Here is a 15,219-nt window from a genome sequence, read left to right on the forward strand (position 1 = left end):
GATCGTCGTAGGGAGAGTGGCTCAGGATCAGCGGTAGAAGGGACCGCAACGGTGGTGAGGCTCTTCAGACGGAGAGTAGGGGGAGAGGATGAAACAGGTGGAACCATGACCCTCAGCGTCGTGGTGCTGGGAGAGAAAGGAAAACTAGTAACTGGAGAAGCAGAGGAAGAGAGAGCAGGAAGTATAGCTACCAGGGAGTACCAGAGAGTGGGCCTAAGGGACTGTAAGTGGGGTATTAAAGGTGTAACCAGAGGCCAGAGAGGAAGCAGAGATGGAGGAAGAAGGAGACAGAAATATATGGAGATTTAGGGCAATCAGAAAGGTTAGAGAGGAGGCACTGCTTTGGGAAAGATCCCTGGTGTTCTCATTTATTTCAAGTGGTAAATCCATCCTTCTCCCGAGGAAAAAAAAAGATTGGAGATAAAGAGCAACAAGTGGGAAAGAGAGTTGCAGAGTGGGGCAGGACAGGAGTGAGGGAAGACATAGGAGGGGAGAGAGAGCAGAAGAGTGGGGAACAAAAAGACAAAAGAGGGAAACAAACAGAATGAAAGGAAACGGTAGTGCAGATACAGGAGAAAACTGGATTCACCTGGAGGTGAGCTGTTTCGATGGGACGATTAAATCATGAAAAATGGCGGCCGTAGAATTTTAAATTTTGTTTGAATTATACAGATGAGGCTGGAGTTATGAAACGTTCTGTAAGGCCTGTGCATTTTCTAATTACTTGTACTGGAAGATAGCTTCCATTTGCAGCCCCTGTCCAGCCTGGGGAGCAGTGGCATGAATCAGGCAGTTATGAATTACCCTCTTCCCTTTTCCTAACGATGGAAGGAGGTCAGGGGAGGACACGTGGGGCAAGAAATGACTGTCCCTACGTGGTACTTTTTTAAAGGAACTTTGAAAGTGGTGTATTTTGTAATGTATTTATTTTTTTGTTTCTTTACATACTCTTTTGTAGCTTGGAATGACTTAAGTTCATTAAGTTTCTACTTTCCAATAAATTTTTAACTTCTGAAACCATCTTTGGTGGCCTCTAATTTTCTACTCATGTCATTCTTTTCTAAATTCTTTTCTATCCTCATTTTTTTCCCCAAAATGTTGACACCAAAGTTTTGGGTTAAAAGTAATTCACATATTATTTCTTTTTAAAATTTGTCTCAGATTTATTCCAAGCCTGAGTACTTTATTCTCTTTATGTATTGGAAAATTTCTTTGGTAAGTAGTACGTAATTTTAGACTGTTGTGAGGAATGCTTGTCAGAGATGTCACGTGGCTAGTTAGTTGCTCAAAGTAAGAGCCATAAAATGGAGTAAGTCCTAAAAAGCCCAGCAGAACTGGTGTCCTCATGCAGTGTCCTGAGGTGTCCCCATGTTAAGTGTGCTGTGTCACTGCTGTGCTGTAGCCCCCAGGTCTTCCAGGCTGTGCACATCCAGGGACCTGTTCCCACCTTGTTGGGAGCTTTGCCTTCCATCAGTGCTTCTGCTCAGAGTCAGGGATAGTGATCTCACTGTGCTGAGGGTGAGTAGAAGTCTGGAGCCTAAGGGGGCATGATGGTGGCCTCCCTCAAAGAGCTAAAGTATCTTTTAATTACCTGTGAGTGGGGAGAACAGGAGACAAGAAATCTGGGGACCGTCTGTCTCCAAGACTTCCTCGCTGGTCTCAAATGCCTTTGTGACTGGTCTCCATCAGTTCCCCAGCTGCTAGTAAGTTTTCCCAGGAGGGCCTGCTTCCTGACCGTCATACTCAATGTCCAGTGTCCTTTGGGTGGCAGCTTGTGTGTGTTCCTGTTGTGATGCCTTTGCTGAGAGGTCCTTTCCCTTTTAGCCCTGTTCCCCACGCGTGCGTGGAGGAGAGGCGGAGAAATGGGGAAAGTGGAGGGGAGCCTGTGGGGTCTGCAGGAGGGGCCTGGCAGCCGGTGTGGGCGTCAGGATGAGCCCCATGAGCGGTGTGTGCGCCTGTCCTAAGTGGAGTTGTGGGATCAAGGACTGTGTGAATCTGTTTGAAAGGGATGTCTCATTCAGGCTGCAGGACCAGGATGTGGCTTTGTTCGTATTTGCAGCCTGCATGGAACGGTGTCAGGTACCATGGTGTCTTAGCACAGTTCCGTGGGATGGATACTGAGACTGGGTTTTGCATGCATGGGCTTAATTGGGAAACTCACATCACACGTGAGGAGAAGTGATGGCAGTGGAACGGCACAGAGAAACCGTTTCCTTCAGTGGTGTTAGAACCGAGGCCTGAGCTGAGCCCACGGAACTGTGGGTGTAGGAGGATGGGTGCCTTGTCCTGAGGGGCTGGATTTAGAAGGTGCCCCCCAGCATTCACTCCAGTCCGTGACTTGTAGGGGTCTTTTGGGAGGGCGAGAATCATCATGCAAGCCATAGAGTAATTAGAGGGAAAATCGCAGAGATAATTTTATCAGATACCTTTGATATCTTTGAGTATTTTGGGTTCCTAGTGAAGAAGGTTTCAGATGCACTTGGAAAGATGCAGAAGACTGACATGTTTCCTTGGAAGCTTTGGGGTCACACTGGGTCATGCGTGTCATTGGAAATATCCCTCTTATCAGTCGTGTTGGAGATGACAGTGCTTGGTCAGGGTCACTGTCAGTGAATGTATTGTCTTGTGGTTAGTGACTCCGTGGGTGTCTTAAGTACATTTCCCTCATGACACGAGTTACTGCAGTTTGGAGTGTTTCCTGTCATTGTATAGCAGGATGGGCAGTTAGCTTGGGTCCTGTGGGGACTGTGTTGTGCTCTGGGAGAGTCTGAGTTTGTTTGACTACAGAAGGGAAATTATGTGTCGTCAGCTGAAAATTGCAGAATGTTTTCAGTAGGGTGGGCCTGCTAGGTATGTGCCTATGGGCCCAAGGTGAGAGGGGCCATAAAATTCTGTGACGTAGGGAAGGATTATTCCAGGAATCAGAGGGCAGCAACACCACAGCGATCAGCGGTCCAGAGGCTCATCCTTCACAAGACGTAGCTGCAACTTTCTTGCTACCAGGTCAGTGCTGGATATTCTGTTATGCACTCTTGTCCCTCCCCACATACGCACACACAGGTACAAAACAGAGAATAGGGGACCTTTTTGCACTGTTGGTGGGAATGTAAATGGTTCTGCCAAACTGGAAAACAATATGGAGGGTGTTCAATAAATTAAGTGTAAAAGAGGCACACAGTCAGACCCACTTCTGGTGGATATCCAAAAGAAAAGAAATCAGTATTTCCAGGGACATATCTGCACTCCCGTGAGTATTGCTGTATTCATAATAGGCGTTTTGCATATACATGTTTCAGACCCTCTGACCAGAGATTCCCCTTCATATAGTCTGTGTGGGGGTCCAGCCTTAATGATATTTATGGGCCCCCAGGTGATTCCAGTCTGGGTCCCTCACTGAGCATCCTGACTCTGAGTCCTCCCATCCTGAGGGCTGGGATCCGGGCTGAGGGGGAGGGGGCTCTGCTCTGCGTGGGGATGGATCAGGGCCTGGTCTGTGACCTGAAGGGGGCTGTCGGGTCCAGCTGAGGCGCCCACTGCTGCCGTGTAGGGGAGGGGCTCACCAGGAGGGGAGGGTGATCTCAGGACAGTGTGGGGAAACTCCCTTGTTGGTCTGTGTGTGGAGTTTCCTGTCCTGAGTCCCTCCTGTGACAGTGGGCAGCAGAGGACTGTCTGTCCCATGTGGTGAGGTCTCCCCTGTGTGTGTGGTTGTGGCACAGGGAGGGCTGTGTTGATTCTCAGCATTAAAGGACATTTTTCCAACTTTCAGGATTGACCTCTAAAGACTCACCTTTCCTGAAGGAAAAGTCCAGAAGAGGAGGAAGAGGAAAAAAAGAAGTCAGAAATGGATCCTTCTCAGGTAAAGTCCTATTCTCACTGGATTCTCAGTCTGTCCTTCCTGAAATGCCCTTTTCCTTGGACTCGCTAATCCTGTCTGACTCTGCAGTGTCCTGCCTGACACCTGTACATGCACAGTCACCCAGGGCCCTCCCTCAGCGCCTGTCCTCCCCACTCAGACTCCAGCCCCGGGACCTCGGGACCTGGGACTTGTGAAGCGGCTCCCTGGGCGGCGTCCTGGGCGGGCTTCACCCCCGTGGGTTGGAGACGCGGAGTCAGTGCTGTGGGGCAGCAGGGAGGGTTTAGGGGCCCATCTGGGTGCGCTGTCCGCTTTCTGTAAACCAGAGAAAGAAGCTGCACGGGGAAGTCAGGTAGTAATGTGCACAATACGTGGTAAATTCTGGAAGAGACCAACATAGAGAAATTTGTTCTTTCTTTTTACAACACGTTCGAAGCATTTGGAGTGCGTCACTGATTACACAGCTGTAACGACTGGGAATGGAATGGGAAGTTCCGAAAGGGCCATCAGGGATACACAGGGTATTTTATTCCATCATCTATTTTACCCACTGATTCTGTTCTTCATTTAAATTTTTATTTATTTATTTATTTTTGGGCCTTTTTTGTTTGTTTTTTGAGGGGGGTAATTAGGTTTATTCATTTGTTTACTAATGGAGGTGCTGGGGATTGAACCCAGGACCTCTCACATGCTGAGCTGTACCCTCCCCCACTTCGATCATTTATTTTAAACTGTGAACTCAACCTGCATTGCTGAGTGTTGGAAATCCTTTAAATCACTTTTGTCATCTCCATTCTTCATATTTTGTCTTTTCCGTCTGTTGGTTGTGCCCCTTGACACACAGGCGTTTTTGATTTGATGCAGGTAAGGCTTCAGCTTCATTCTTCTGCACGTAGGCACCCGGTTTCCCAGCACCATTTGTTATGGAGACTGTCTTCTTTCCAATGGTGTAGTCTTAGCACCTTTTTGAATACATTTTACACATAAGAAAGGGTTATTTCTGAGCATTGTGTTCTTTGTCACTGGTTTATGTATCTGTGTTTATGTCAGTAACATGCCATCTTGGTAATTTTGTGATACGTTCTGAAATCTGGGAGCTTCATCTTTCTTCTTCAAGAGTGTTTTGGCAGTTTGTAGTCACTTGAGATTCCCTGTGACTTAGCATGTGGTTTTTTTTTGTTTGTTTTTTTGGTTTTTTTTTGCATGTTTCCATGTTTTATTTTTATTTTTTACACATTTTTTTTATTGAGTTACAGTCTTTTTACAATGTTGTGTCAAATTCCAGTGTAGAGCAGCATGTTTTTTTTTCTATTTCTGCAAAATTTGCTGTTGGAATTTTGGTAACGATTGCATTGACTCTGTAAAACACTTGGTGTGGTTTGGATATTTTAAGGGTAGTCGGTCTTCCATGAGTGCTGGATATCTTTCTCTTTATTTTTATGTTTTGGATTTCTGTTAGGAATGTGTAGTAGTTTTCAGTGTGCAAGTCTTTCACCTTCTTGGCTAATTTACTCCTCAGTATTTCATCCCTTTTTGCTGCTATAGTAAATAACACTGTTTTCTTATTTTCTTTTGACGTTGTTCTTTGTGTATAGGAATGGAACTGATTTTTCATGTTGATTTTGTGTCCTGCAACTTCTCTAAAAATTTTTTTGAGTTAGCAGTTTTCTTGTGGAATCTTTACTGTTTATACATATAAAACTTCGTCATCTAGGAAAGAAGGAAATTTGACTTTTAATTTGGATAACAGATTTCTTTTTCTTGTCTGAAACGTCTGGCTAGGACTCTGAGTACTTTGTTGAGCAGTAGTGCAGATAAGGTTTCATCCTCGCCTTCTTCCTGATCTGAGATGAGAAGCTTTCATTCTTTCACCATTGAGTATGATGTTCGCTGTGTTTTTTTCATAGATGGTGTTCATTATGTTGAGATAATTTACTGTTTCTAGTTGGTTGGATGATTTTTTAAAATGTTAATTTACTTTTTGTTTTGTTTTGCTGGGAGGAGTTAATTAGGTTTATTTATTTATTTAATCTTAGAGGAGGTACTGGGGACTGAACCCAGGACCTCACGCAAGGTGAGCATGCACTCTGCCACTGAGCTACCCCCCTTCCCCCGCTGTTGAGTGTTTCATCTTGAAAGGTTCCTGTATTTTGTCAAATGCTTTTTTCTGCATCAGTTGAGATGATCCTGTGTGGTTTTTTCCTGTAATTTATTAATGTGGTGATTCACATTAATTGATTTTTGTTTCTTCATTCCTCCTTACTCCTTAACGTGAATAAAATACACTTGGTCATGATGTCAAATGTGTCGAATTTGGTTTGCTAGTATTTTGTTAAGGATTTTGCATCAGTATTCCTTAGTGATACTGGTTTCTACTTTTTCTTTCTTGTTGGGTCTTTCTCTGAGTTTGGTTTCCGAATTACGCTGGCTCCATGGAATGAGTTTGCCAGTGCTCCCTCTTCAGCTGTAACATATTTAGCAGGGTTAGAGGTAATTCTTTTTCAAATGTTCAGTAGAATTCTGTAGTGAAGGCATTTGGTCCTGGGTTTTTCTTTGAGATTTTTTGATTACTACTTGAATGTCTCTAGTTACAATTTGATTCAAATTTTTTATTTCTTACTGGTTAAGGTTTTGTTAGTTGTATGTTTCTAAGAATTTACCTGTATCTTCCAGATTATGTAGTTTGGATGCATTATTTTCTTTTTCATTTTTTTTTTTTATTCAAGTAACTGCAAATAGGAAACCAGAAGGGGGCCCCAGGCTGGGACAAATACTGGCTACCTCCTCCCTGACAGAACAGGGGGAGAAGGTGGCCCCTACACCTGCTGGTCAAAACAGGCCCCCCCTCCTTACTCTGCCGCAGCATCCTAGGGACAGGGCCCCACCTTCCCTGGGACTGGGGTAGTCGGTAACCCAGCCTGCTCTGCCCCAGGCCCCTTCCTCCAAGAGCATCTTGGAGGAGGGGAATATGGGCAGAACAGGAGGCAACAAGGATGAACATTTGGCGCTGGTAGCAGCAGCAGTGGCGGATGTCTAAGAATGAAACATTGAACAAAAAATAACACAACTGTCCAGAGGAAAGATGAAACCAGAACCTTGGCGGGTGGGGAGGAGCAGAAGGGTGGGAGTGAGCAAGGCTAGCTCCTTGTTATTAGTGCCCCATGTAAGGGAAGGGTAAACAGGCCAAGAGTGGAAGCAGATGGGGAGGAGGCATGACTCCAGCCCACCTTGAGTGGCTGCCACAGGAAACCCAGGCCCCTTGGGCCTCCCCTGGATAAAGGTGGCTCTGCATCTCTATCACTGCAGGAGACTCCAGGGTGAGGGCAAGATGGGCTAGAACCTGCTTAGGGCGAGTAGGGGGCTGCCCAACCTAGTGCAGGGACTAGGCAAGGTGGGGAAGAAAAATGGGTGTGAGCCACACCTGCTGCTGTTAGCACAGTGGGAGTGAGCCATGTCAGAAGGAGATGGGGCTTGGCCCCCTTTTAAGGCCAGGGGAGCCCTCCCAGGCCCCTTAATGGGAAGCCAAAGGGAAGAGTCAGGGGTCAGAAGGGACCCCCAGACCAAAAGCCCAGCCAGCAATGTCCCCACCGCTGAGGGAGTGGGGATCAGCAGCGCAGGGAGCGGTGACGTGGGAAGTCAGCTTCGTCCAGGGGGGCAGGTGTGGCGTGTGGATGAGAGGGGTCGCTGGGAATTGAAATGAAAGGAAAACTGCTTCCCACTCGGGCCGGGGGCCCTGCAGTGGCTGGTGTGGGAGTAGTTTGGCGGTGAGGGCGCAGGTGGGTGGCGGTGATGCGTGGGCCTGGGGCAGCTGCGGGGGCGGTGGGAGCGGAGCGGAGCTGTCCAGCCCCGGAAGGAAACTGCTCCTCGGCCAGGGAGCCGGCGGCACTCGGCGCGGTCACTGCGCCTCCTCTGAGACTCCTGAGAGATGCCCTCTTCTTCCTCCTCCAGTTTTTTGCCTCTGCCCCTTGGTTTCCTCCCTGGAGTTGTGGTTTTCCGGGTCTTGGCAGCACCCTTATTTCTACTCCCCGCCAGCGCTTGCGCCGCCCGCCCCGCCCTCGCTGCTCAGCGCCGTCCTTTTCCTGCTTGGAAGCCAAGGGCCGCCCGGACTTGGAGCTCCACTCGCTCACCTTCCCTCGTCTGCAGAGCAAGTGGAGGAGCGACGGCCGGGATGCGCGAGCTCCGCCGCCGGGCTCCCGGGAGGGACGGTGCTGGGCGCTGCGGGCCGGCCTGGCGCCGCCTCCAGCAGCAAATGCGGACGCCTGCCTGGAGCCGCGCCAGGGCCAGAAATAGCCCGGGCTCGGAGTCCCACGTAGAGGTGGGCGCCTTGTTTTCCACAGTACTTCCTGATAATCCTTTAAAACCTCTCTCTGCCATCAGTCACTCACTTCTCTTTCATATCTGTTTTTTATTATTTGAATCTTTCCTTTCCCCTTAGTCTAGGGAAAGGTTTTTCCATTTAATTTTTTCAAAACTCTTTGCTTTGATTTTTATATTTTTCTACTTTCTATTTTGTTTATCTCTAGTTGAATCTTTATTTTCCACTTTACTTCTGCTGAATTTGGACTTAGTTTTTTATTTTTCTTCTAAGAGATGGAAAAATAGAATTCTGATTTGAGCTTTTTTTTTTATTGTAAGCACTTAACAGTGTAGACTTCACTTTCAGTACCTGCCTTTGCTGCACAGTATACATCCTGGTGTGTTGTGTTTTTGTTTTCATCCAGATATTTGAAAATTCCCTTGTGATTTCTTTTTAGATCAATTGGTTATTTAAGAATGAGTTGTCTAACTTCCACGTATGAGGAATAATTGTCCTTCTTCTGTTTGTAGTTTCATTTCATTGTGTTTAGAGAAGTTATTTTTTATTATCTTAATCTCAAACTGTTAAGATTTGTTTTGTGGCCTAGTGTGTGGTCCATCGTGGAGACTCACGTGAGCTTGAGAAGCAGGTGCTGTCTGCTGTTGGTGGAGTGATCTGTACACGTGTGTGTCTCTTCACTTGTGTTAATGTTCGCTTCATTTTTCTGGGAGATCTAATGTTAGATGTATAGATATTTTTACTTGTTTTATCTTTTTGGTAAATTGATCCTTTTAGCTTTATGTAATGTTTTTTGTCTTTATTTTATCTTGTCTGTATTTTGTAGTCCGCCTGCTCTCTTTAGGATGGAGTATCTTTTTCCGTCCTTTCACTTTTAGCCTTTCCCTGTCCTAAGATTTGTGAATGTTCACAGTTCCAGCCTTCTGATACACACACTCTGTCTCGATGTGTCTCCTCCTGTTATGTCCTCTCATGGTCCCCGCTCAGGCACCTTGTTCGGTGGTGAAAGGCAGGGGCCCTGGCCAAGCCCCCTTCCCTCCACTGTAATTTCAGAGGGAATGTGGCGAGTGGTTCCTTCTGATCATATTTGGTGAACTGTTCTTGCTTAATAACTGTATTTTTTCCCCATGGTTTTTGGCCTTGAATTTTAATTCTCTTAGAAGTTTTTGACTTTACTATTGTGATAATTTTTGTTCTTAATCTATGAATATAATGTGCAATACTAATAACTTTTCCGATTTTCTATCAATGTTTTATTACTGGAAAATGGGAAAAATGATTTAAAAAATTGTCCTAAAATATCAAGAGGCAAGTCCTCTCATTGCAGTTAATGTTGTGTAGATGTGTGTGCATGAGTTGATGGATGTCGAAGTCTATGGTTTTGATAAAGGCCATTATAGTTTCAAACTGTATTATATCTTGTCATTTTAAATTATATCTTCAGTATACACCATGGTTTTGCATTTTTTTCTACACTATCCTGTTAATGGTTTAAGTAGTAGTAAGATTACTAACATTTTATGTGTATGTGCCTGTGTGTGTGCCCACATCTCTAGTGACCTTTTATGCTGTTCCATGTTGTTCATCTTGGACTTGATTTTGAAGTTGTCTCAGGGAGCCCTCTGTCAGTATACTTTTAATGCTCTGTTAATTCACTGTTTGATTCTTAAGCTTCATTTCCAGGCCTCAGGTCTCTTGAGTTCAGGTGCTCTGTTGTGACATTTCTTAGCTTCTTGAGTTAGTTTCTCAGAGTGTGACACAGTTTTCAGCTCTGTAAAATGGGACCAGGTGTTTATTTAATGAGCTGTTTTGTTGATAATTCAAGTTCATGCCTGTAAAGTACTTATTTTGAGTAATGTTTATCACATAGAAATTGTGCAGACACATTTAGTCACTGCTTTTGTTACCGTAATTTAAGATTTTGACTGTTTTGAAGTCTCTGTGGACCTTTTCATTTCTGAAGATAGCTCATCTAGATACTGAGTAACACTCGGTATGTAGAACATAATGTCTAACACTCATACATAGACAAACCAGTGTTGAGTTTTATATACATGTTTCATGCATTCTCCACAAAGATGAAAAATCCATATTAATTGGAGGATATCATATCATCTTATGAAAAAGCATAGGAAATTAGACACCCATTATTTGCTCCAAATACCTTAACATGACTGTCAAAACACGTACTTCAACTAAATTGACCCTTACTTCTCTCGCTTTTCATTTTGTATGAGGATAGAACTCTCCTCATGGCCCCTTGGTAAAATGTGTTTTCATTTCAGGGGCTGTTGACCTTTGCGGACGTGGCCATCGAGTTCTCGCAGGAGGAGTGGGAGTGCCTGGACGCTGCTCAGAGGGCCTTGTACAGGGACGTGATGTTGGAGACCTGCAGGAGCCTGCTCTCCCTGGGTGAGGGAACTCCCCTTTAGAAGTTGGGTGGGTGTGTTTGCATTTTCTCTGTGTGCCTATTGGGAGCCCCTGTTCTGTCTGACTGATCTGAAAGCCCTGTTGACTCAGACATGATGTGGTATCACAAGGTTCAGCTGACCTTTCTTCAGATGATCTGCCAGTTTCATGTTGCATCAGGGGCTGTCCCGGAGCTGAATTATCTATGAAGCTTAATGGCAAACTTCAAAAATAATACACAGTTTCTTGTTGTCTACCCCTTGCTTTTGACTTGATATTTCTGGGATGTGTGCTAGATATCTGCATATTACAAGTTCCCTCTGCATTTGGAAGGAGGCAAGCGGTGGATGAATGTGAAATAATTTTCCAGGCCCACCTGTAATGTCGTCACTCCGCAGCTGAACTAAGACCTGTGATTCTGGAAAAGTCACAGGACTTTGTATTTCTTCCTTCTGAAGATCAGGAATTTTTGTTTCTAATCTGAGCAGGATTTCCATTTTAGAAAGAGCCGTGGACTGTGGGGAGTGATCACAGCAAAAAACCGAACTGGGCGGGAATGTATGAAAAGTGTAAACACAGGTCAGATCTTGGAAGAGCAGAGAGGAAAACACCATGAATAGTGTTTGGGAACCTCTTCTCATGGTGGAGAGTTTGTTGGGAAAATGGAAGTTTATTTATTGAAAACTCTTGCAGGAAATCTCTCTGTTAAATCATCACTCTGTCCTGCAACTTGTAAACTGCGTTCTTTCACCCTCCCGTGGTGCTGCGGCCTTTCCAGAGACAAAGGCAGAGTGTTTTTCATGATCTACAGGATTTGCCATCTGGCTTCTTTGAACTTGTTGCTCGACTTGTAGAAGCACGATGGGGGCTGTTTTATAGGGGTCTCCTGCCCCCACATTTCTCCCTCTCGACTTTTTTTTTTTAATTTTTATTTTATATTTTTTAAGTGACGTATAGTCAGTTATGATGCGTCAGTTTCTGGTGTACAGCACAATATCCCAATCATGCGTATACATACATATATTAGTTTCATTTTCTTTTTCGTTAAAGGTTATTACACAATATTAAATATAGTTCCCTGTGCTATAGTTTTTTTAATCTATTTTTATGTATAGTGGTTAACATTTGCACATCTCAAACTCCCAAATTTCTGTCTTCCCACCCCTTTTACCCCAGTAACCATAAGACTGTTTACTGTGTCTGCAAGTCTGTTTCTGTTTTGTAGATGAGTTCATTTTATTAGTGTCCTCTCTTCTTTTTTTAAGAGTCCACGTATGAGTGATATCATATGGTCTTTTTCTTTCTCTTCCTGGCTTACTTCACTTAGAATGACGATCTCCAGGTCCATCCAAGTTGCTGCAAATGGCTTTATTTTATTGTTTTATGGCTGAGTAGTATTCCATTGTATAAATACACCACAGCTTCTTTATCCAGTCATCTGTTTGTGGACAGTTAGGTTGCTTCCATGTCTTGGCTATTGTATATAGTGCTTTTATGAACACTGGGGTGCATGTAGCTTTTCAAATCAGAGTTCCTCCCAAAAGGACTTGATCCTGTAGGATGCTCAGTTCTTGGTCCACAGAGATCAGAGCTGATACCTCTGGAGTCCAGCCCCTGAGCCTGTCCGGGTTTGGTCCCGGACTTGGAAGATGTAATCAGAAGACGTTCCGGAAAACTCGGCCGCTCTCTGTTCCATCTGGCACCTCCGGACCTGACGTAGCTGTCTCAGGTCCGCTCTGCTTGTTGAGATCCCTCATTCTTCTTTTCAGGGGTGTGTTCAGCCAGGTGGATGGGATCTTCTGTGAGTGTTACTCAGAAAGCTGTAAGGACAGTGGACAGAGGGATCCTCTTTTTGATCCTAAGTCTTACAAGGGGAGCGTGGACGACTCTCTCACACTCTTACTTTGGCATCTGTGCGTGGAGCACCTGGTCCCATTCAGGGCCCCATAAGACCTCAGCCTCATATCTTCCATTTCTTGGTCTTGTACTGCTCTGCCCAGGCTGGGAGTGCAGGCCTTTGTTGATTGTGTATTCTCCTTAGTTTGTATGACTTTGCCTGTTAAATTGTTTTGAAGTATGTAGTCCTAGGGTCTGAAATTTAATTCCGTTTCTTTGCTGTGATAATCCAACTATGTTTAGTGGGCAACGTCTTGTGGACTCTGTGGGGTGGGAGTGCTGGGTAACAGAAGGTTTTGATGGAGAAAACCTCTCGTGTGCTGTAGTGCTTTCCTGCTACATGCGGCACCACCTCTTGAAACCACTCAGCAGAGTGGTCATTGTGTTCTAGGATATGGGATAGAAAGTATCACAAGACCTTGACCTGCTAGTCTTTCCAGTTTTGTTTGTTTGTTTGTTTGCTTTGAGAAATGTCACAGAAGCCTGTCTCAAGGGCCGCGTGACAGTGTTGTAGTAATGACCATCCCCTCTGAGCCTCAATCAGAAGTATAGACGTTTCTCCTGGGGACAGGTGTGCCCAAGTTCACATCCTCACATCTGTGAGGCTGTTGACTCCATACATTGTTGTCGATGCCCCCTGTTCCATCACCTGTGTGTGTGTTCTGCCTGCACGTGTGATTTTGAAGCATCTGAACGAGAGATTATGAAGTGGCGTGGTGCCTCAGGGAAGAACCATCATTTGTTTTGTTTACGGCACTGCTGCTTTCATTTTGTACACGTCTTTGCCTTGTAAATGATTGTGAATTTTATTTATCATCAGGTTTTTTGTTTTTGTTATTTTTTGTTACTCCTAGGGTTTTTGTTTTATATTTGCAATGTGCGGGATGGTTAATTGGGGTAGCCCCCTGCCATGGTGGAGCTGGTGATCAGACCCTTTTAGAGTTCTTTATATATTCTTTGTACTAATGTATCATCAGATACGTGATTTGCAGATCTTTTCTCCTATGCCATGGATTTTTTTTTGCTCTACTAGTGAGCAATAGTTTATGATTTTGATTTGGTCCAATTTGTCTGTTTTTACTTTGTGGGCCTGTGCGTTTGCTGTTACATCTGATCGATCATTGGTGAAACCAGTATCAAGAATCTTTTCCTGTGTTTGCTTCTAGGAGTTTTATACATTGTGGTCTAGGGTTTAGATATTAGGAGCATTTTGAGTTAATTTTTGTCTGCAATGCAGGATAATGGTCCAACTAAATTCTTTTGCTTGTGCTTACCCAGTTTTCTCAACACCTTTTTGTTAACAGACTGGCCCTTCCCCCTTTAAGTGGTCTTGATGCCCTTGTGGAACACTATTTGCCCATAAACACAAGAGTGTATTTAAAATTTTTTTATTTTATTATTTTTTGTGGGGGGGATGTTAGGTATATTTACTGCTTATATTTTTAGTGGAGGTTCTTGGGTTTGAACCCAAGCCCTACCAGTGAACTATACCCCTACTGCCACACAAGAGTTTATTTTTGATGTCTTGTTCTATTCCAGTGGTTCCTCTGTCTTTATGCCTATACTGCACTATTTTGATGAGTGTAGCTTTGGAATAAGTTTTGAAGTAAAGAAGCATGAGATCTCTGGCTTTGTTCTTTTCAAGTTTATTTTTGCTATTCAGGGTCTCTTGAGATTTGATGTGAATCATAGGGTGGATTTATCTGTTCAGGAAAATGCTATTGGGTTTTCACTAGGGATTGATTTGAATGTGTTGATTGCTGTGGTAGTGTTGACTCTAGACAATACTGATTTCCAATCTATAGACTTGGCATATCTTTGCATTTACATTTTTTCAGCATCATTTTAACTTGCATTGTATAAATCTTTCCCTTCTCATGTAATGTTATGTCTAGTATTTCAGTGTTTTTGTATATATATTTTTATTGAAGTATAGTCAGTTTACAATGTTGTGTCAATTTCTGGTGTACAGCACAATGCTTCAGTTGTACATGAACATACATATATTCATTTTCATATTCTTTTTCTCCATAAGTTCCTGCAAGATATTGACTATAGTCCCCTGTGCTGTACAGCATGAACTTGTTGTTTATTTTGTATATATCAGTATCTGCAAATCTCTAACTCCCAATTTATCTCCTCTCCCCCAGGAACCACAAGTTTTTTCTCTGAGAGTCTGTTTTGCAAATAAGTTTGTCTTTTTCTTTATATTCCAAATATAAGTGATATCATATGATATTTTTCTTTCTCTTTCTGGCTTATTTCACTTAGAATGACAATCTCTAGGTCCATCTATGTTGCTGCAAAAGACATTTTGTTCTTTTTTATGGCTGAGTAGTATTCCATTGTATAAATAGATGGCAGCTCCTTTATCCAGTCATCTGTCGGTGGACATTTACGTTGTTTCCATGTCTTGGCTATTGTAAATAGTGCTGCTGTGAATATCAGAATGCATGTGTCTCTTTGAATTAGAGTTCCCTCTGGGGAACTCTATATGCCCAGTAGTGGGATTGCTGGATCATAGGGCAAGTCTATTTTTAGTCTTCTGAGGAATCTCCATACTGTTTTCCACAATGGCTGCAACAAACTGCATTCACACCAGCAGTGTAGGAGGGTTCCCTTTTATCCACATTTATCAGTTGTGGTTCTTTGTCCTTTTTTTTTGCTCAAAAAAACCCCATGAGGTCCACTGTGATTTACGTGAAGGGAAGAGTAAGCATCTGCAGAATATTAGAAACATTTTAAA

The 15,219-nt window shown here is 43.9% G+C and overlaps 1 protein-coding gene across 1 annotated transcript; it reads right to left on the reverse strand.

The window, feature by feature from the left end:
* Positions 1–6,560: 6,560 nt before the first annotated feature.
* LOC116665945 (serine/arginine repetitive matrix protein 3-like) lies at positions 6,561–8,226 on the reverse strand (the record flags this gene model as incomplete). Its single annotated transcript, XM_032487382.1, is given in 2 exon segments — positions 6,561–7,884; positions 7,887–8,226. Coding segments are annotated over 2 exon segments (735 nt in total), but the record flags the coding sequence as incomplete, so codon positions are not given.
* Between the last annotated feature and the right edge of the window lie 6,993 nt (positions 8,227–15,219).

This window comes from Camelus ferus, chromosome 9 (assembly GCF_009834535.1).
Source record: "Camelus ferus isolate YT-003-E chromosome 9, BCGSAC_Cfer_1.0, whole genome shotgun sequence".
Classification (NCBI taxonomy): domain Eukaryota; kingdom Metazoa; phylum Chordata; class Mammalia; order Artiodactyla; family Camelidae; genus Camelus; species Camelus ferus.